The following is a 22635-nucleotide window of genomic DNA, read 5'->3' on the forward strand; positions in this document are numbered from 1 at the left end:
TGCAGGTGTCCCAGGGGCGGCGAGGGTGGTCAGCATTCTCTGGACACTCTGCGGTCTCCGGCTCCAGGGTCAGCTCTTCCAAACACGGCATTTCAGGATTTCGAGTGCATCTCCTGGTCCTCCCTCACTGCCTGCCTCCACAGCCTGTGTTTACTATCAGCACATCCGGAAGTTTCTACAGAGACCGCCTTCACCTGACTCAAGTGTAGAGGCGTGTGTTACTGAGGGAAGTAACCATATATCTCCCACTAGACTACTATTTCAACAGCGGGTTTAATTGTTCCTTTCAGGTATTTAAATAACCCTGGCGTGGACCTCTTGATGGCCAGGAAGTTATTAGCAGGCAAAAACTAGGTAGATCTGACTATAAAGAAACACTAACTATTCTCAAAAAAATGCATGCAATAGAAGGAAACTGAGCATGTAAGGGTTAGCACTTGAATGCTGCCCACAACGCATGGTATCAAATGTCGAGCTCGGGGCTGTGTGCCTGGGCATTTCTTTCTGTGAAATGTCACTGCTGTCAGGATCTCCAGAACCGTTATTCATACCTTGGGATGACCTCTGTTCTCAAGGTTTTTAATTGAAATGTGTAGACAGGCTATATGATGCGTGGATTTATCACTGGGTGAATCTGCTGTGCGTAAATTGCAGCAGAAGTCAGCTTGTGGCTGGACTGGGGCAGCCTGGACCCCAACATTCACATTCCTGTCCTCCAACAGCACCTCCCCCACCAAAAACCTTGTGTCATCTGAAGTGGGAAAGAAAAGTCTTTTTCTAATGTGTTAGCAAATGATCGCCTTGTCAGGGGCTTTACTTCTAATACTGAAAATTTGTGTGTGTGTGTGTGTGTGTGTGTTTTCTTTTAATGTATAGCCACTAGGAATGAAATATTTCCTACTTTCTATCTTATACCGTGGCTTTTCAATTTTGATTTTTAATCTATTACTGTAAGCCAACTTGACGTCATGTGAGACTGATAACAGCAACTCTCAATAGTTTTGGGAGGTCGCATTTGGCAGAAGTGGCACAGGACATTGTTTATTTGGTCACCGAGGTCTGGAGGGGGGTTCAGGAGTTTGCATTGTTAATGGACAGGAGTTCCAGAAACCTCACTTGGAATGCAATGAGGGGCCAGAGGGACATGGGAATGGAAACATTAGTTTCCTTCCTTATAGTGGGGTTCACTTCTGTGGTCTCTCCATAATGAAAATAAACAAGAGTGTCTCTGAAGCTTGTGTAGATCTTTTCCTCATACAGAAGGCTTTTACTAGATGCTTGTCGTCTCCCCCGGCCCCGGTCCCCACAATGCTGCAACAAGCCTTCGTGGCAGGCAAGGGACGAGGGATGTTCTATCCTGATGAACCCTCTCATGAGAAAACTGGATGTCAGGGCTGGGGCTGGAGTTCAGGTCTTTGAAATATAGCAGGTCATCTTCATCACAATGACCTTGAAATAGCAAATGTTTTTCTGGTAATGAAGACATACAAAAGGCTGAGAAGAGGAGTTGGCGTATTAATAAATGACTAATAACGTTTATTATTCTTATAGTAATGTTAAGCATGCTTTGGACCTGTGCAATACCTTTGCATCATATTTCTCCCTCAGATGATGGGCCTATGTCAACTATTGGTGTTTTAGGGATTAAGCAATTATTTTTAGAATGATTATTTTAGAAAAATATGGGAAACAAATGATTCCCAATAAGCCCTTGAGGTGCTGAATGGAAGTATCGTTAAGTATAACTCTACTGAGGACCTGAGTTCAAATTCCTACTCCTCTGGGCAAGTGCTTGAGGCTCTGGTGCCTCAGTTTCCTAATCTGGCATGGGATTGTTGTACAAAGTAAAATGAAATAGCACATTCAGATTACGGTATACAGAGGGCATCAAATAAGTGGTGTTAATCTCCTCATCTAGACTTCTAGTAATTCTGTTCTTGGTAATGACGCTTCTGATGATAAATGGTGTTGCGGTTGGCATCCTGTTCTCCAAGAAGGTATTTTTGTGTGTCTTATCTGGCACAAGGGTACTGAGCAAACATCTGTATGTCTGCTATATGCATGACATACTGCGTGCGGGTAGAGGGTGATACAAACATGTATAATATTGCCAAAACAGTGATACAAAAATTGTAGTATACTATATTTTAAATGTTTAACACTTCACAAATTAATGCTTTTAAAACAGAAAAAAAAACCCATGAAAATTATTACAAGAGTTCTAAAAAATATGACTACTTATGGTACAACAGGCCTTGGTCTGCTAGAGACACAGTTAAAGATGTGAGTCCAATAATGGGTCCTTGGACCTCTGTGACCGTATGTAAGACCCCATTTGACAGGAATGTTAAAGGTCCACAGTGAAGCCCCACCAAATGGTACCAACTGGCCCCACTAACAGAGCCTGGCATTTTCTTTCTCGTAAACTCAATCTCTTAAGATGTGCAGTGATGGTAACAGAAGGAGTGGCAAAAGTAATTATATTAATAATGTCAATGGGCATTTATTGAGCTCCTACTACTGGCCACACACTGCTCTAAGTATTCTAGTATATTTTTTTAGATTTTATTTATTTATTTGATAGAGATCACAAGTAGGCAGAGAGAGGGGGAAGCAGGCTCCCTGCTTGAGCAGAGAGCCCGATGTGGGGCTCTATCCCAGGATCCTGGGATCATGACCTGAGTGGAAGGCAGAGGCTTTAACCCACTGAGCCACCCAGGTGGCTCCGCCCTGGTGGAGGTCCGCCCTGTGTCTTCTCGCTGCAGCTGTCACTTGCACAGTATTCTAGTATTATTTTAAAAAATCCTTTCCAGAACTCTAGGAGGACAGACCATTAGTATTCCCATTTCACTAAGAGGGGACTGAGGCACAGAGCAGTTAAGCAATTTGCTTAGGAGCACTCAGCTATTAAACAGGGAAGCCAGGCCGTGGAGCTTCAGAGCCTGCACCATTTATTTATTTATTTATCTATCTATCTATTTATTTATTTAAAATTATTATTATTATTATTGCCTGCACTCTTACTTAAAGGTAAAATATATCTATCTATTTATTTAAAATTATTATTATTATTGCCTGCACTCTTACTTAAAGGTAAAATATATACATGGTTTTGTTTGTGTCCCCAGTGGACTCTCAACATCGTGAGCGCACACCTGCTCTCCACCCTCCCCACCCTTAGCCCTGCGCCCTGCACACCGCGGGTGCCTGGCACCTAGAGGCGGGCGGGCCGCGGGGCTCTGCTGGCGCACCTGCAGGGTGTAGATACTCGCTCAGCGTGGCCGCGCGCTAGGCGGCAGCAGCGGGCCCCACGCGGGGTTGGCTGCCACGCGGTCCCTCTTGGCGGGGTCGGTGGGCGGGCCGGGGCGGGGCCGGGCGATCCCGGGCGCAGCGTTCGGGCTCGGGGCATTCTGAGCTTCGGGAGCCCGGCGGGAGTAGCAGGATGGCGGCGGCAGCGGGCGAGGCGCGCCGGGTGCTGGTGTACGGCGGCAGGGGCGCGCTGGGCTCAAGATGCGTGCAGGCGTTCCGGGCCCGCAACTGGGTAATTCAGCCGGGTCTCCGGTGGCGGTAGCGGGCGGGAACGCAGATGACTGGGGAGCAGAGGGCCCTGCCCGTTTAGCCCGGGAGGGCTGACCGGACGAAGCCGGAGCCCCTGCGCGCCCCAAAACAGGAGCGCTTGCACGTGCTTGCACAAGTCTGCTGTTCCTGACTACGAGTGCGTGCTCACGCCCCAGGTGCCGGCCTTTGCTCTGCAAGGGGGTGGGGGATGGGGCCGCTCGCTCGGTCTCCGCCGGGCCCTGCAAGTCAGGGATGGCTCCGGAGAGAATTCCAGAGGGGAATGAAGAGGAGCGGGTTTGAGGGTACAGGGAGAGACGGTGAGAAGGACGTTCTGGAATTTGGCTGCCTGGCACGGGTTACTACCTCTAAAATCGTGAACTTACTGCTTAACGCCCTCGAGCCTCAGTTTCCCCATCTGTAAAATGGGGATGTTGTTAGTAGCTGTCCCTTAGGGGGTTGTGCGGATTGAATGAGATCATTTAAAGTACCTGACTCGTGGTAAGCTGTTGAAAGATTAGCTATTAGTATTACTGGAATTAACCCCATCATTTAGCCAGCCTTGGACGTGGTATTTTGAAGGCTGGGCGCTGCAAATGCTGGTGGCTTCTTCGTTTTGAAAAGATTTCAACTACTTTGCATAATCGGGTAATGCTCCCTGCAGGAAGCAAGTAGGAGTGGAACTGATCTGTGGTCAGAGACCTTGACCCCAGCCGCCAGGCAGGGCTCAGCACATTCCTGGTGGAGGTCCGCCCTGTGTCTTCTCGCTGCAGCTGTCACTTGCACAAAATGTCGTGGAGCTCTGGGGAGCTTCATCTGGGGGGTTTAGTTAGTAGCCGCAGGAGCTTGGGCCAGGGTGCCCAGGAACGAGGGAGAGAGTTTCCTTCTCGTTCAGAATCTGGTATAGGACTTAGAAAAGATTCTAAATGCACCACCGGCTTCTACTCTGAACCTGGGAAGACTGTTTTGAGGCGTCTTCCAAGGTCTGCGGAGGTGAGAGTGGGAACAGGTAAGGAGTGCTGGCCGCGGGCTAGACACTGTGTTCCTATATACTCTTAATTTCGTTTGCTCTTTCCCAGACTTGAATATGGTGGATTCTGTTGGTATCTGTGTATTCAAGAGGGGAGGCTTGTGGGTTCCCCTGGTTGGGGGCACTTGGCACAATCTGGCAAGCTGATTGACCTCTCTACTTGTCTCCCCTACCCTATCTCTTCATTTCTAGGAGCCCTGGGAGGGAGGGGCTGGGATACAACCTTTTCTTTGTGTCTGTATCCCCTGTGGCTGGTGACATAGAAGTAGTAAGTGTTCTTGAATGAATGCTGTGTTCTTCAAAGCTTGTGGTAGAGATATCTATCTGTAGGGCCTGCAGACCTTGGGTCACTGGAACTTTCTGAGAAAGAACTGGGTGTTACCCATGCCAGGAGCTCTTGCAGTTAATTTTCACGCTAACCCTGTTAATTGTTAACAATGAACAGGCATGAGAAAGGCACTAGTTTGTGGGATGAGGACCCAAAGCCATTCCTCTGTGCTTGAGGACAGGGGTCTGAAAACTCTAGCCCTCCAAGGGCCGGATCTGGCTTGCCATCTGGTTTTGTACACCTCATGATCTAAGATTGTTTTCACATTTTTAAATGGTTGGTGGGGGGAGAAAAATGAAAAGAATACTATTTTGTGACATGTGAAAATTACATGAAATTCACGTTTCTGGAGTTTTAGTGCCTGAAGTTTTATCCGGACATAGCCACGCCTGTTGGTTTATCTAAATTGTCTGTGGATGCTCTGGGGTTTAAATAGCAGATCTGAGCCTTTCGACACAGACTGTATGACCAGCAAAATGTTTGGGCCTTTACAGACGAAGATTTATGCAGACCCCTGGTCTAGGGGGTCTCTGGAGGTAGACGGTTTGGCTTCAGAGGTGAGAGGGGAGGAAGAAGGTGAGGTGTTTGGAGGCCGATGGGCTGGGCTAGGCTGGGGCTTGGTCATGGGTAGGCTGACTGAAGCCAGGTGTCCCTGTAAGGATGGCGGGAGGTCAGGAGTGAGATCCTTTCTCCAGTGGGTTTTCTTTTTAAGCCTCTTACCTGTCTCCATTGTCCCCATTTCTGGGTGTGGATCTTTAATGGAATTATAGCTTACTGTCTCTTGACCAAAGCTGTTTTCTCTTCATGCTAGTGGGTTGCCAGCATCGATGTGGTGGAGAATGAAGAAGCCAGTGCCAGTGTTGTGGTTAAAATGACAGACTCGTTCACAGAGCAGGCTGACCAGGTAATTCCAGAAAAGGACCCCCACGTTTGCAAGCACTGTGGTAGGGGGACCATGGAGGGGGAGGGGGAGTGGTTTCCACTGGTGAATGTTCTTTTTTTTCAACTAGTATTCTCTACTTATGGAAAGCCATTTGAGCTCATTGAGGGAAATTTGGAAAAAGTAAAAACAAAAAAAAAATGCAAAGAAGATAAATTACTCATAACCCATTTCTGGTTAGCTCACTATTCACGTTTTGGCCCATTTTCTTTCCCTTTTTTTTTTTTTAAGATTTTATTTATTCATTTGTCAGAGAGAGAGAGAGTACGCACAAGCAGGTAGAGTGGCAGGCAGAGGCGGAGAGAGAAGCAGGCTCCCCACCAAGCAAGGAGCCCGATGCAGGACTCTATCCCAGGACCCTGGGATCATGACCTGAGCTGAAGGCAGTGGCTTAACCGACTGAGCCACCCAGGCGTCCCTTGGCCCATTTTCTTGTCTTTTCTATGCATACTATATGTTTTTAGTTTCATAATTTGAGATAATCTTGTATTTTATATTTCATGGTGAGCTTTTTTTTTTTTTTTTTTGACATAACACTTTATTTAAATACTTCAGTCACTTTAAAAAAAACCCTCTGGGGGTACCTGGCTGGCTCAATAGATTAAGCCGCTGCCTTAGGCTCAGGTCATGATCCCAGCATCCTGGGATCAAACCCCACATTGGGCTTTCTGCTCAGCAGGGAGCCTGCTTCCCCCCTCTTTCTCTCTCTCTCTGCCTGACTCTCTGCCTACTTGTGATCTCTGGCAAATAAATAAATAAATAATCTTAAAAAAAACAACGCTGTCGGCGTGTGATTTTTAATTTTCTTAGTTTCCACTTCCTGCACATGTAAGGGTTTTGTAGTTTTTCTTTTTTAAGTTACCAAGAATCCTGTGAACATCTTTGTCTCCATCTCTGATTACTTAGGATGCATTCTAAAAAGTGGAGCTCCCCAGTTCAAAGCATGAATACTAACAAAAGAGGTTTTTTTAAATTATAAACTGATAGCTTATTGAAAACCAGAAGTCAAACAAATATGTAAGTAAACAGTGAAATACCCGTTTCTCCCCATGATCCTGCCGCTGCCTGGAAGGAACACTGTTGACAAGTTGATGGCCATCTTGGTGTAAATATCAGAGAAGCCCCTCAGTGGTCTAGTCTTTCCTGAAGAGCTGTTCCCACAAGCTGTTTGGGGGACTGTGCTGTCTGTGGTTCTCATGCTGGCGCTATAGCCCACATTCCCAAGGAGATCTCCACATTGTTCTTTGTGTGGTGTGCCATACTTCTGTGAGCACTCTGTGAAGCAGGTGGGCAGGTGGGGATAGACCCATGTTGGAGCTTGGGAGACCGAGTTTCAGACATTTAAGTGACATGGCGAACAGGCTGGCTGGTGGTGGATAAGGAGCATGGATTTTCTTTTATTTTTTTTAAAAGATTTTGTTTATTTGACAGACAGAGATCACAAGTAGGCAGAGAGGCAGGCAGAGAGAGAGAGGAGGAAGCAGGCTCCCTGCTGCGCAGAGAGCCTGATTCGGGGCTTGATCCCAGGACCCTGAGATCATGACCTGAGCCAAAGGCAGAGGCTTTAACCCACCAAGCCACCCGGGCACCCCGGAGCATGGATTTTCTAATAAGGGACTTATCGGGGCGCCAGGATGGCTTCATTGGTGGAGCATCTGACCCTTGATTTCTACTCATGTTGTGATCTCAGGGTCCTGGGATTGAGCCCCACATCAGGCTGAGCAGGGAGCCTGCTTCTCCCTCTCTGTCTTCCACTCCCCTTGCTTCTGCTCTCTTTCTATTCTGTCAAATAAATAAGATCTTAAAAAAACAAGATCTTAAAAAAAAGTGATACATGTATGATGTAGAAAATTAAGTAAAGCAAAAAGAAGTGGGGGGGATTTTAGCCCCACTATGTACTTAATGTTTTGCAGTATTTCCTTCCAATCCATTTCTCCAAATGTACACATGTGTAAGTCTAAAAAATGAAAAACAATAATCCAAACTGAGCATACTGTCTTGCTCATTTGCTCTTTCTACAGCATCTGTTTGACAGAGGTTAGGATGCAAAAAGCCAGCTGACTTATTCCAGAATATAGGTTTTTGTTCTTACTTTTCTTGACATGATCCTAATGTTTGCTGAACCCAGTGATTACCTGTTGGCCTTAATGGGCTTAATAATAAAACCCAGCTAGGCAATGTTATATGTCAGGCTCTGGTCTAAGTGCTTGATTCACTTTAACTTGCTTAATCTCTGTTACACTCCCAAAACAAAGTTTCTGATTGATCTCTCTTTTCAAAATGGGGAATTTGAAGCAGAGAAAAGCTTTGGCATTTGCTCAAGGTCAAACAGGCAGGAGGTGGCAGAGTTGGGATTTGAACCGGCGCAATGGGGTTTGATATCTGCGCTCTTGACTCCATGCTAAGCTGCCTCTCAGCAACGTAGCTCCATGTGAACCAAGTAATGAGAGCCAAAGTAAATGCAAGGAAGCACCTGGGCTTGGTATCGGCAGCTCTTCTGTGTTCATTGTCTTGTCTCTTCCTGTTAATTGCAGGGTTTTGAGGTCATGTGCGTTTTTGAAATTGACCCCATCTGAGACTTGACAGTGCATTTTATTTTATTTTATTAAAAAAAAATTTTTTTTAAAGATTTTATTTATTTGACAGAGATCACAAGTAGGCAGAGAGGCAGGCAGAGGGAGAGGGGGAGGCATGCTTCCCGCTGAGCAGAGAGCCTAGGACCCTGGAATTATGACCTGAGGAGCTGAAGGAAGAGGCTTTAACCCACTGAGCCACCCAGGCACCTCAGTGCATTTTAAAGAGAAAGATGGAGCAATGCCTTAGTTATTACAAGTTCAGACTTTAAAACCTTTAACCCTCCCTAACCGCCACTCACTTAGTTAAGAATTTCTGGGTAAACGGCATGACATCCAGTTTTTGTTTTTAAGGCTTCAGAAAAGGAAATTCAATCCTAATATGAGTAAAATTGACCCCTGAGGCAGGAAATTCACTAGAGACAGTGAGGAGATAAGATGTGAGAAAGGCATTAAATCTTTTTTTTTTTCTTTTTTCTTTTTTCTTTTGGGAGAGAGGACAGAGGGAGAGGGAGAATCTCACATGGGGCTTGCTCTCACAACCCTGAGATCATGACTTGAGCTGAAATCAAGAGTTGGCGGCTTAACCGACTGAGCCACCCAGGCACCCTTAAAGGCATTAAGTCTTTGGAAAACTATTGGGCAGAGAGTAAAATTGAAGGGGGAGAAATTTTAAAATGCACAAATGTAAAAACAAGTCAAACAGGCGCATTGTTTCTGTGGGCTCCATACTTCCCTGAAGAGTAGAACATGCACAGGGCTGTGTGTACATATGGACATTGGAAGATCTCCAACGTCTGGCAGCTGGGATCTGGGCTCTTGGTAACAGGACTTGGTTTAAGAATGAGAGGCCGGGGCAGCCTGGCAACCAGCGTAATAGGAGGAAGGTCGACAAACGTAAGGCAGGATTAGGTGAGACACTCGTGAGTAGAGACCAAGGGAAATTCAGGAATTTCTTAAGAGGAAAGATGTAGGTATGGGGCGTAGGGAGATTGGTTTCCATTGCCCAACCCTTCTCTTGGAGGCAGTGATTGGAGTCCTTAGAAATTGATGGGGAAAGAGGTGGGGGACTGAAATGTTGCCATTGGTAACACTTGCCACTTGGGTCAGGTCATCTTAGCCATTCTAGAGAAGTGCGAAAGGGTCATGTGGTTGATGGCCAGAATTGCCTGTCTTGCCAGATTTTTGTTCTGATAAATTGTAACAAAAGGACAGTGTATATTTTCAACACTTCAAAAATTTCAAACAGAAGTAGAGAGATAAATGAACACCATGTATCTGGTATTGACCAACATTTTGCCATTGACTATTTTTATTTTTTTTAATTGAAGTATAGTTATTTTTTATTGCTCTTTTTAAAAAATATAATTTTTCACTGGCATTTTGATTTGGAGTTGCACTTCTGGGGATTTTTGTATGGAGGGGAGAAAAGAATTGATTATCTCAGATAGTGTTTCTGTGATGCGTGAAGAAAGTCTGGAAAGAAATACACCAGAAGGTTAGTTGTGGGCAGTGAAGCTCTCGGTGAATTCTTTAAATTTTAAAGCCTTCTCCTAACTTTACTCCCGTTGTTTTATTCGAGGCATGCTTAGGTCCCAGCCCTTCAGGATGCTCCAGAGAAGACTCTAGATTGCTTTGTAAAAATCACATTGAATTTTCTTTATCCAAAATGCTTATTGTAGATTGGTCGTGCATCCAGTCTTTCAAAGTGTTCATTGCCAGTGCTGTTAACTGACTTTGAAACGAAGTGAAAAATAAACAGAGGTGTCCATGAAGATGTTAGCTTGTTTAGGTTTACCTGACGGTTTATGCACTTTTTTGTCCGCTTTGTTTAAGGTGACTGCTGAGGTCGGAAAGCTCTTGGGTGAGGAGAAGGTGGACGCGATCCTTTGTGTGGCTGGAGGCTGGGCTGGAGGCAACGCCAAATCCAAGTGTGAGTCTTTTTCTGCATTAATCATTCATTCCACTCTGCTCTTTGTCCAGCTGGCACGGATTGGGTCCATCCCGTGTGCCGGGCCACATGTTTTCTGTATTCTCCCAGAAGCTTTGCAATAGCTCGGAGAGGTAGGGATTAACCTCCCATGTGACAGATAAAGGAAAAACTTCCCATAAAAGAGGGTTAGGGAAAAGGGACGTTGAGTTTGAAGTTTAGAATAGAAGCAGAAAGAAATCAACATTGTGTCCACCCTAATCTTTCAGGGCCTCTTACTGGGAACTGGAGGATATGTGAGAAATGGAGAGATCCTTCTGAAAGTCAGACTCAAAACTGTGTGTGTATTAAAGCTGAGTATAGGGGCACCTGGATGGCTCAGTCGGTTGCCTTAGGCTCAGGTCATGATCCCAGGGTCCCTGCTCCCAGGGTCCCTGCTCAGCAGGGAGTCTGCTCCTCCCTTTCCCTGCCCCTCCCCCCTCCGTGGTGCTCTGTCTCTCGATTTCTTTCACTCTCAAATAAATAAATAAAAAATGGTTACTTAAAAAAATAAAGCTGAATATGTTTTTCAACTTACTATGGAAATTTTCAAGCATACAGAGAAGTTGAAAGAACAGAAGTTGAAAGAAGTGGGGCACCTGGGTGGCTCAGTGGTTAAGTCTCTGCCTTCAGCTCAGGTCATGATCTCAGGATCCTGGGATCGAGCCCCACATTGGGCTCTCTGCTCAGCGGGGAGCCTGCTTCCCCCTCTCTCTCTGCCTACTTGTGATTTCTGCCTGTCAAATAAATTTAAAAAAAAAGTTGAATGCACTGTGCCCTTACTTATATATAAGTGTAGGAGGTAAATTTAATATGTATATATATTTTAGTTGAAAATATATTTTAGTTGAAAACATGAACATCTGGAAATAATAAAATATTAACGAAATTTTTATGGTTGCCTGACACTGAAACATTTTTTAAAAACGTATTTACTAGGGCGCCTGGGTGGCTCAGTGGTTAAACCTTCTGCCTTCAGCTCAGGTCATGATCCCTAGGTCCTGGGATTGAGCCCCGCATTGGGCTCTCTGCTCAGCAGGGAGCCTGCTTCCTCCTCTCCCTCTCTCTGCCTGCCTCTCTGTCTGCTTGTGATCTCTGTCAAGTAAATAAAATCTTTTAAAAATAACCAAAAACATATTTACTTACTTATTTTTCTTCCTTGTTATGATTTGTGTACATATCTAGATTCAGTAATTAACATTTGCTGGACTCCTGCTCTCTTTCTGGTGTGTGTGTGTCCTGTGTGTGTATTTTTTTTGTTAACCATTTGAAAGTAAGTTGACATTGTGCCACTCTTCGGCATGCATCTTTAGGGAGTAAACCCATTCTCCTACATTCTCATAATACCATGGACCTCCCTAAGAAAATTAATAATGGTTCCATAAGATTACTAATACTCAGGCTGTATTCAGATTCCTTAATTTATTCCAGATCTTGTATCATTTTTTTTTCCCCACCTAAATGTTCTAGTCAGGGTTTGTGCATTGCATTTTGTTGTTTTTAGTCCCTTAATCTAGAATTTTTTTTTTTTTTTCCTATGATAGACTTGGTGTGTTCAGGGCACTTTTCTCATAGACTGTCCTACATACTGAATTTGTCCATTTCTTTAAGGTGTCACGTACCTTGTTCCCTTGTCCATGGTATTTCCTGTGAACTAGAATTTAGATCAAGAGACTTACTTAGATCCAGGTTAAATATTTTGGAGGTGAGTGTTCCTCCTGAGTGATGTGTGCTTCATGTGACATCATGTTGGGATACTTAACGAGGTCAGATCATGTCGCCACCCACAGTGATGTCAATTGGGTGCTCGGTTAAGGTGGTAGCGACAGACTGCCATTGTGAAGGTAACGTTTTCATGTTGGTAGTTAGTGATTGTGGGATGCTATGTGGGCATCGTGTGTGAATGTCCTATTTCTAAGCCTCTTGAGGGTCTCAAATTCCCCAAACCTAGTGGTGTTAAGCCTCCATTGATAATCTCTGCCTGAGTCCGTGGTTTTTAAATTCTGTCATTCCTTCTTTGTGTATCAGTCAAAGCTCTATAAAAAGGAATTGATTTCTCTGTGAAATCAGTTACATGTAAAATTGGTATTTTGTGGAGTGATCAGATTGGCAAAACACCCTCATAGCCTTTTGTGTGTTTTGGAAACAAGAATTGATGACTTTTTTTTTTTGGTCTAGTCCTTGGTAGCTGGGAAATTCAGTGCCCAGGTTATCTCTGCCTGATGACCTGTCCTCCTGTATCAGGAGGCCTTTCTCTCTGGCTTGTGGCTTCTTTCTCTCTTGCCTCGTGGGTGATGGGATGTACATTAGCACTTACTCCCCGCCACATCTCAGGCAAGGCCAGAGGGTGAAAATAAGCGTGAAGTGGTTGTTTTATCAGCTCTCTTTTAAAGAATCTTTAAAGCTGGCATTAAACTTTCAGGCATAAAAAATGTAGCTCTATAAAATCCCTCTACTAGTCCCTCAGACTTTTATTCCAGGTAGAACATGACTTAGACTTACAGGTTCTTACTCTGAGTCTCTTGCCCTTTATAAAGAAAACAATTTTTTAGTTAGAGCCAATCCAGAGTATTAGTTAACATTGAGGAAGCTGAGACTCCGGTAATCCTGTGGTCTGGCTTCGAACTCAAGTCTCTGACTACAGGCCCTGTGCCGTTTGGACTGGACCTTGTCGCTGGGGACAAGGAGGGGAGGAGTCGCTGTTGGGGCCTCGTGACGCCATGAGTGGAACTCACCTTCCACTGTCTTTCCTGCAGATGCCGAGCTCACATGTTTTTCTTTCTCCACTCAGCTCTCTTTAAAAACTGTGACCTGATGTGGAAGCAAAGCATATGGACGTCGACCATCTCCAGCCACCTGGCCACCAGGCACCTCAAGGAAGGAGGCCTCCTGACCTTGGCTGGTGCCAAGGCTGCTCTGGATGGGACTCCAGGTAAGCCTTCATTTCCCAGTCTGTGAAAAGGGAGCACTCCCCCTTCCCTCCTGGGCTGCTGGGTGCGTCCCTGAGGTCAGGGACCTGGGAGCCCCTCACCCTCCAAGATGCTTTACAGCTGGGTGGAGTTGGCTTCCTTGAGGCCTGGATCTTTATAGGGGGAGGACTCCTGACCCTTCTAGGTGCATTGTCTTCATGCTGGTCTGGGGACAGAGTCCTGTAATCTGGCATTCCCACCGGCTTCCCGTGTCAGAGATCTACCCTTCAAGGCATGGTGCTGAGCCAGATACTGATCAGTTAATAAACAAGTTTTATCTTCATGGCAGAGTGTCTGCATGTCCCCGGGAAGCAGCTCAGCCTCTGGAAATGGGGGTTGTGGGGTAAGAGAAGCCAGCAGTGGTTTCTCCACCAGAGCCGAGGGGCTTTGAACAGATTCTTTGATGTCTTTGACCAAATTCTGCTGTAGTTTCTCACTGTAAGTGGCAGTAATGCCACACCGATGTGTAGCCATGAGGCATTGGAGGCATGGACGCATATCCAGTGCCCAGCACGGGCCCAGCCCTCTTACAGCTGCTCCTGTCCTCTTGTGTATATTCTCACTGAATCCTGAGGTGGGTAGTTCTTCTCTTGCCTTTTACAGGCAGGCAGACTGGAAGTTCAGTGAAGTGATGGGTCATGATGGCATCAGTGAACTGCAGATTTACTTTGAACCAAAACCCTGATCCTTTCTAAATTGTGTATCTTTTCTCTTACACCACACAGATGCGAGTTTTCCTTGGCGTTTTTCCTTCCTCTTCGTTTCCTGGGGCTGCCGTGACAGTGGACTGTGGCCTCAGGGGTAAACAGAGAAACTTATTTTCTTACAGTTCCTGGGGCTGGAAAGCCTGAGACAGAGGTGTCGGCAGGCTAGGTGTCTTCTGAGGCCTCTCTCCTTGGTTTTCAGACGGCTGCTCCCTGTGTCCTCTTGTGGTCTTCCCTTTGTGTGTCTGTCCTGATCCCCTCTTCTTGTAAGGACACCAGTCACATTACTTTAGGGCCCAAAGACCTCATTGTAACTTCATGACCCTTTTAAAGACCTTGTCTCCAAATACAGTCACGTTCTGAGGTACCACAGGTTAGGATTCCAACATATGAATTTTGGGGGTACAAGTCAATCCATAACCCTCCCTTTGGGATAAGGCTAATGAAATTTAAGTGGGGTAGGGGAACAGCACAGAGAGGCAGAAAGTGTCTCCCTCTGCTACCTAAGTAAGCTCTTCTCTTAAAAAAAGGAAGGGAGGTTTTTTGGGGAGGAGGTGCTTTTTAGTAAGTGGTAGAGATCTCGAGCACCTTTTTCAATTTTAATGCAAGTCACTGAAGTGTGAGGCTCTTACAAATTAACAATTTCTTGGCACTCGTTTTCATATTAGATGTCTTGGAGCCTGTGATCTTACACGCCCATGGCTCTTGCAGTAATTATAGCTCTGTAAATGTTAGATGTTAGTGTGGTTGAGATCTGATTTTTATTAAAGGTGACATAGAACAGAGGCACTAGAAAGTGAGTAGAGAAATGAGTAAGTTTATAGCTTGACATTTAAAAAAGAAAACCCTATGACCAAAAGACTAATTTTTCTAAAGAACAAAACAGTCTTTTCCTTTATTTTGGCTTTTAAATATCTTTTTTATTTATAGTTTTGGATATTGGCTAAGACTGCATTGTTTTGGAACCACACTGATTGGTTTTCTGTTGTGGTTTGGTCGCTTACTGTGCAGTATTTGGCAAGTTATTTAACTTATCTGAGCCTCAGTTTTGTCATCTGTAAAATGGGGATAAATAATTGTACCACCTCTGTGTGGTAGTTGAGACTTGTAAATATCTTAATGGGTATAAATGGCTTAGAAAGATTAAATTATAGAGTCAGTGGTCAGTGTGAACTTTCATTATTATTTATTTCAGACTGATGTTAAAAGCCCAGCTATTTCTGCTTTGTATATTAATAAGCTTGTTCATGTTTAAGTTCTTAGTTAGATGTTGTTAAATGCATTTGAGTCATGAGGTCTTTTAAATTTGATTCAGATCCCAGAGTAATCTGGGGAAATCTATGCATAATCCAAAAGTAAATGATGAACAGGCTTAGTGGTCCTTCAAGCACATGAAAGATTTTTGTTTTTGTTTTTTTAAGAAAGGTTGTTCAAAGGGTGCCTGGATGGCTCAGTGGGTTGGGTGACTGCCTTCGGCTTGGGTCGTGGTCCTGCGGTCCTGGGATCGAGCCCCACATCAGGCTCCCTGCTCAGTGGGGAGCCTGCTTCTCCCTCTCCTTCTGCCGCTCCCTCTGCTTATGCTCTCTCTCTCTCACTCTCTCTGAAATAGATAAATAAATAAAACTTAAAAAAAAAAAAAAAAAGAAAGGTTGTTCAAAATTGGAGAGTTTTCTCTTGGAAAAGTACTCAGAAAACCTCACCCTTCAGTGTCCAGGCTTGTATCTATAGCATCTCCTGGTGGATAAATGATTAGAAGGAAGGTGATTACTTGTTTACCACCTAGGGACCTGTGCTGTGTTTGGAAATCAGTCTTTAGGGACTACACTGATCATTTTAATAATTGGGAGGAAAGTGTTTATCTTCTCCATGAATGCATCTTGCAAATGATCCCCTTACCTACATTGTGTGGAATCCTGTGGAATTAAGTCATAAGGGTCTCTGGTAGCTTGTTGCTGGTTGCTGGTTTCTTTCTTCTTCGTGTTGTTTGAATGGAATGAGGAGGGGGCCTTGCGTGTCTGCTGGGGCCTGGGGCTGCGTGCATAAGATTCGTGTGCTGGTTAATTTTAATCACGCAGAGTGTGTTAGATCTTTATATCATTGTTGGTTTCCTTTCCCAGATGAGACAGAGAAGCCAGAGATGGCGAAATCTTCTTGTGCTTCTCAGTAGCGCTTTGAGACCTTGACCCTCTTTTGCAATTCAAGGTTGCTGTTGGAGAGCGCAGTGATTGGTTCCTTAGCTGGGCTGTGGTCCCCACCTCCCCTGGATTTTTGATGGCCTTCTCGTCTGTTAATACCTTGAACAGCATGCTTGCTGAGTTTTTCTAAGAAGGCTGCTGATCTCCAGAAGAAACAGTGGTTTTTTGAAGGAGGAGAGGTGTTTACTTACTTGGTTGTTGTTGGTTAGAGAGAATCTACAGCTGGGTCCCATTGGGGAGAGAGACCGGTTTCTTGCCACCTGTGGGACAGACGGAAACCGGACCTAGTGAAATGCATGCCTTGCTTCATTCAGCAAACATTCACCAACCAGGCGGGAGGAAAGGAAGATTAATAGATTGTGTGTATCCTTAAAATGTGAGAATTGTTCAACTGCTATTCCTTATAAACAGTGAGTGGGGCACACTACTGCTGTCACTTTGACGGGAAACATTTATTGAGCACCTGTCCTGGGCTGAACCCACAGTCAGGTAGTTTCTCCCCATTTTCCAGATGGGGTAACAGGATTAGAAAAGTTTTGAAAACTTGGCTGTGATTTCTTTAGCGGTGAGTGGAGGAGCTGGGACTTGAACTTGGGCAGCCTGCTCTCCAGATGACTGCTCCATCTTGCCCTTGAGCATGTATTGATCTGAGGGTTTAGACGCAGCTCTTGCCTGGCCTCTAACCTCGAAGCAAGTCTGTGTGTGAGCCTGGGCACGTTTCGCATCCTGTCTGCGCCTCGGTTTGGTCAGCGGTAAAAATAAGATCGACCTCATGGTTTTTATGATAAATGTGAACTGTGGGGTGAGTAACAGGAACACTTGAATATTATGTCCCTTTCCTTCTCTCTACAGGTGTCCATCCTTCTCTTCCTCCAAGACTGGTGCTATGGTCTCTGGACACACTCGTGGTGGCCACTGGTCACTGAACTGTTTTCTCCCCCTTCCCCAGGGATGATCGGCTACGGCATGGCCAAGGGCGCTGTACACCAGCTGTGCCAGAGCCTCGCTGGGAAGAATAGCGGCATGCCTTCTGGCTCTGCAGCGGTTGCCGTGCTCCCGTAAGTGGTGGGGCTTCCCGGTCCCTACCCACCTCTGCCCCACTGCCAAGAGTTAACATTTGAGTAGCTTTCCACCAGGGACTTGTGTGTGCTGTTGTCTTGGCTTCTAGAATTTGCCAGAGGCCCTGAAGATGCTTCTTCAGATGTTGGGCATGTCCCCGGGCTGTCCAGAGTGGTTGATTGGCTGAGGGGTGGGTCTGTTTGTCTTGCCTCTTTTCTTTCCGGGTTTTTTTTCCTTCCCTCTATCTGTCCCTCTGTTCCTCCTTATTAAACGTAGCCTACACATTTTATTTTGATACGTATAGTTCTTTTAAGTTATAAGGTCAGTGGAAGAGAGATTGTATTTAGTGTTTGTGTGTGGTAGGGGATGGGGTCTGAGAGAATGTGGGAAACTGGGAGATGCTCCTATTTGTGACCAGGAGGAGGGTCCCTAGTCAGCCGTTCCAAGGCAAGGCAGCTGCTTTGGAGGTATAGTTCCTTCCTGCTGGAAGGATTCTAGCACCGACTGGCTTGCCTCTTGCCGGCAGTTCTAGAAAGTAGACATTGGAACCGAGAGGGTCCTGGGATTTCTGGTTCCCTTTCACTTGTGAGCTTCTGTGAGTCTGTGACCTGCTCCCCAGCTGTTTTGTTTTTTTTTTTTAAAAGCTTTTATTTATTTATTTATTTGAGAGAGAGAGAGAGAGAGAGAGAATGAGAGATGAGAAGGTCAGAGGAAGAAGCAGACTCCCCGCTGAGCTGGGAGCCCGATGCGGGACTCTAGGATCATGACCTGAGCCAAAGACAGTTGCTTAACCAACTGAGCCACCCAGGTGACCTCCTCCAGCTGTTTTGAATGATTCCTGAGGTCTGAATGTTCTTGGGAGAGTCATACCTGTCTGCATTCTGTATTTTCTTGTTGAAAATCTCGAGGTTTTACAGAAAACAGCCACAAAAACAAAGGATGAGACTTTTCCCATATTTAAGGGAATATTATTTTTAGTACCCTTAAAAAATCCTGAGAGACGAGTCTGCTACGTTTTAGGGCATGGAGTAAAGATAAAAGCAGCGAAGCAGTTTATTTGACTATACTTAAGAAATGGCAGGACTGTGTTTTAAAAGAGACTTTTTCATTTTGTTCCTGTCTGCCTGGAGGGTGAGTCATGAAACACCTCCCTGAGTTAGGTTCGGACGTGATATCTATAAGTGTGGAGGGCTCCCTGGCTTCCCTCTGACTGTCCTCATGGGACCTTTCTGTGTAAGTGTGGCCACCCCTGGTGCCAGAGGCTCATTGTGCATTTTCCCAGCTGAGGAGGATGGGGAGGCTGTAATTCTGAGAGCCAGCAGGTACACACAACAGCCCTGTGTCTGTGCCCTGCAGGGTGACCCTGGATACCCCAATGAATAGGAAATCCATGCCCGAGGCCGACTTCAGTTCCTGGACGCCCTTGGAGTTCCTGGTTGAGTGAGTACTGACATGGTGTCATAATATGGGCAGCTGCCTGCCTCAGTTGTCCACCTTTTATAGACTGGGGGACAAGCTGTGTTATCTTAGCTAACACACAGCTCTGTGAGGTCACCAGGCCCCCGAGGGTGTGTCACACATCCCTGTGAATCTCAGAGGGGGCTTGATAGTGCTGACCTCTGAATCTTGAGCTGACTGGCTTGAGCACATTGTCTCACTGCTCCAGGCCTCAGTTTCCCCATCTGTATAATGGAGTCCTTCATAACTGTGAGGGGGATTACATGTGGGAACGCTTGGCTTGTCACGATGTCTGACCCATGTAGTAGGTGTTCCGTAAACCTCTACTCCTGTTAACATTGTCATCTCTGCTAAGGGGAGCAGCGGTCTGGGGGTAAGATGCTGATCTAGGGCACATCGGGGCTCCTGTGTCTGAATTAGCACTGAGACACAGACCTACAGAAAGTGTCCTATATTCCCCAAATCCCATTCAGCCCTTTGTGAATTTGGGTGGCATTTGAAGATCACAGAGAAAGAGTGAGCTTTCTCACTCTGTTGTGTGTGTCTAGATCTCAGTTCCCCAAAGCTCTCCATGTGGTAAGATGTACTCCCTAAGCACCCACTGTGGGCCAGGTGCTGTGCTGGGCCCTGGGCAAGGGAGATGGATAAGGAGCAGTCCCTGCCCTCACTGAGCTGGGGCTGACCTTCCCCCTGCTGGCATCGGTGTGGGCCAGGTTTGGGATGTGCTTCTGGCCTGAGGTTACATCTCTTTTTCATTAAATTGAGAGATACCAGGGACTTTTATCTGATGTTTGGGATTAGTTTTAAGTAGTCCTTTTTATGTGCCAGGCACCGTTTTAAACCCTTAACTATTATCTTATTTAATGTTCATAGCAAGTCAGTGGGGGTGGTGCTCTTATCTTTATTTAAGGTTTGGGGACTTGGAGGCCTGGAAGCTGGGGAGTAAGGAACGTGCCTAAGATCACATAGCAGAGCCGAGATTTGAGCCGAAGGGTGTGGCTGCTGAGCCCGTGGTCTTAATAGGGCCCACAGTTCTTTCTGCCTCCCAGGGTTTGAATTGGGTTTTGCATTTAAGCTTCTTTTTAAAAGCCAACACTTCCCAACCACATCCATGACCTAGGTTCTAGATGCAACATCTGGGGTCATGTGTGTGAATTAGAGCCAAGCTGTAGATCCACAGAGGGTGGCTGGGATAGCCCTCCTTTGTCCCAGAAATCACGATACCATTTGTGGGATTTGAAAACTCACTTGGCAAAGTGGCATGAAATGTGCCTTGAATGTCTGGAGCTTGGTGTTCTCCCTCGTCTACGGCAGACTAATGAGGAAGATGAAGAAATAAGACCGTTTGATACATGTGTAAGTAACACACACGTGCTGACACATCCAGCTTCAAAACCAGTCTCCTTCAGAGACTTCCCTAAGCCCTGCCTGGCCCCAGAGAAGGGTCATGGATGTTATGTCAGGGAGTTTCAGCCGTGCTTTGGTCTTTGGGCTCATGTAATAAGGCTCTCGGATTCTTCAGCTGTCAAGGGTGGGCCCTCGAATGACTTGACATTAAATGTCAGCTCTGGTCAGGTTACTGTTAGGTATAACAAGTAGCTGATAATTTTTCGAACATTTACATGAATGTGCTGTGTCCTTTTTAATTTCTATCTTCTTAGAGGTCTTCCCAAGCAGGGTTCCCTCCTTCCACACAGAGCGTTAATTCCCCCCCATTCCTGCATTTAATATATTGTATTTTAATAGTCTGTTTTTTGTATCTTTGCCCATTGCTGTGGGTGTTCCATTTTTGTTTCCTTAAAAAAGAAAAAAAATGAATTTTTCTTTTAAATTTCTAGGAAAGTAATAGAGTAAAATATATCTCTTATCTCTTAGAATTAAATAGTTAAGGTTTCTTTTTAGTCACTTAAAATCACAGTGCTGGGTTATAAAGGATTCCAACAATGAAGAAGAATACAAATGTACTTAAGTTAAAATCTCGCTGAATCCTGCCACTTGGAAATTCGAATGAATATTGAGATTATGAGGGGCCCGGGTGTGTGTATCTGTGGCTTTTCCCACGGCTGCTGCTGCTCTCCTCTTCCTCCAAGCCACTGGTGGGAATAGAAGCATGTGTTCAGATTTTTGCTTTGAAAATGTAAAGCTGATCTTCTTTGTTCTAGAACCTTCCATGACTGGATCACAGGGAAAAACCGACCGAGCTCAGGGAGCCTGATCCAGGTGGTAACCACAGAGGGAAAGACAGAGCTCACCCCGGCGTATTTTTAAGCTTCATCTCAGTGCCTCCTCGGGACCTGCCAGATGAGTCGTTTGTCTCAGCGTGGCTGTGTCCAGCCCCGTGTTTTCTGTAATCCCTGTTTGTGGTACGAGATAGCGAGTCCTGTTTTTCCTCTTTCCCAATGTGCATTTTTCCTCCCCGGACAGTGTAAAATGTTTATGGGAAATAAAAAAGATACATGAGGGTAGAGGCCCGCAGATGGCACTTCAGTCTGTGTCAGCGATGCGAGTTAAGAGGTGTTGAATGGGCCCCTCTTGTATTTGTGTCATCTCGAATTGCATTTGAGACTCCCGATTCTCTGTCCCTGACGGTGGCTGTTGACCCGCCTGCCCAGTTCAGAGGGTTGTTGATAGGGGGGATGTTTGGGGGGCCTGAGTTATTTTTGAATGTGACATTTATGTCGTGGATATTGTTGTTGGAGCCTCAAATTGAACTGCCTTACAACTCCTTTTGTGGTGTAACTAAAATCCCGTGGATTCTGTTGAGACGCCTTCTTCCTGTACAGTTGCCAAAAGTGCAGCAGAACTACTTGTGGTCATTTGGAGTTTATCTTGCTAATAAATGCACTTCATTTATTGTGTCGTCTTCTTTCATCAGCCGCGTCTTAAATACAGATACAGATGAACCTACAACCGTCAGGGGAAAGGGTGGACTCAAAGCCCGAGATAAGTGTTTTCTTTCTTTTTTAAAGATTTTATTTATTTGTCTGAGAGAGAGAGAGAGAGCAAGAGCACAAGTAGGGGGAGCAGCAGGCAGAGGGAGAGGAAGAAGCAGGCTACCCACTGAGCAGGGAGCCCCACGTGGAGCTTGATCCCAGGACCCCGGGATCCTGACCTGAGCCGAAGGCAGACTCTGAACCGACTGAGCCACCCTAGTGCTTGTTTTTTTGATTCTTTAAAAAGATTTCTATTGAGGTAAAATTCAAATAACAAAATTAAGCATTTTAAAGCGGAAAATTCAGTAGCATTTAGTGTGTTCACAGTGCTCTTTAATCACCACCACCGTCTAGGTCCAGAATACACTCATCACCCCAAATGAAACCCCATCCCCACTGATCGGTTGCTTCTCATTCCCCATGCGTGCCTCCAGGCCCTGGCAACCATGAGTCTGCTTCCAGTCTGTGAAGTGGCCTGTTCTGGATTTGTCATGTGAGTGGAGTCCAGTAACGTGCAGCCTTTGGTGCCTGGCTTCTCACTCTGCGTGTTTTCCAGGCTCACCCACGAAGGAGCCAGGTGTCCGTACCTTGTTCCTTTCTGTGGCTAACAGTATTTCTTTGTGTAGGCAGCAATTATCCCCTCCTGCGTTGATGCATACGTGGATGGTTTCTGCCTCTTGGCTGATGTGACTGGTGCTGCTGGGAGCATTGGTGGGGGGACCTGTTCTCAGTTCTTTGGGTAGAGTGGGGTTGCTGGGCCATTTGGCAGTTCTGCATTTAACTATTTGAGGGGACTTTTCGGACCCTAGACACTGTACTTTGTGGGGACCAAGGGCAAGCCACCCCAAATGGGCCATTTGGGCCAGATGCATATTTTGAGCTGAAGGCAGGCAAGACCCCATGGGCTCAAGAGAAACTTGGG

At 45.7% G+C, this 22635-nt stretch overlaps 1 protein-coding gene across 2 annotated transcripts; it reads left to right on the forward strand.

Moving 5' to 3' along the window:
* The first annotated feature begins 3401 nt into the window (after positions 1–3401).
* LOC111148980 (quinoid dihydropteridine reductase) lies at positions 3402–21633 on the forward strand. Of its 2 annotated transcripts, XM_022505838.1 has the most exons (7): positions 3402–3541; positions 5725–5817; positions 10263–10359; positions 13187–13327; positions 17213–17321; positions 18679–18762; positions 20943–21633. In XM_022505838.1, the coding sequence occupies exons 1-7, from the start codon at positions 3443–3445 to the stop codon at positions 21046–21048; spliced, it is 729 nt and encodes a 242-aa protein (XP_022361546.1). In that variant the 5' UTR covers positions 3402–3442; the 3' UTR covers positions 21049–21633. The 2 variants fall into 2 exon arrangements, with proteins under 2 accessions (XP_022361546.1, XP_022361547.1); XM_022505839.1 differs by lacking the exon at positions 5725–5817 and having other exon boundaries at positions 3403–3541.
* Positions 21634–22635: the final 1002 nt, after the last annotated feature.

Source organism: Enhydra lutris, unplaced genomic scaffold (genome assembly GCF_002288905.1).
Source record: "Enhydra lutris kenyoni isolate GAN:26980312 unplaced genomic scaffold, ASM228890v2 scaffoldscaffold21, whole genome shotgun sequence".
Lineage (NCBI taxonomy): Eukaryota > Metazoa > Chordata > Mammalia > Carnivora > Mustelidae > Enhydra > Enhydra lutris.

Coding starts and splice junctions, on each gene's coding strand:
- LOC111148980 (XM_022505838.1), top strand. CDS start 3,443: ATGGCGGCGGCAGCGGGCGAGGCGCGCCGGGTGCTGGTGTACGGCGGC. Junction 13,328..17,212: donor TGCTCTGGATGGGACTCCAG/GTAAGCCTTCAT, acceptor CCCCTTCCCCAG/GGATGATCGGCTACGGCATG. Junction 17,322..18,678: donor GCAGCGGTTGCCGTGCTCCC/GTAAGTGGTGGG, acceptor TGTGCCCTGCAG/GGTGACCCTGGATACCCCAA.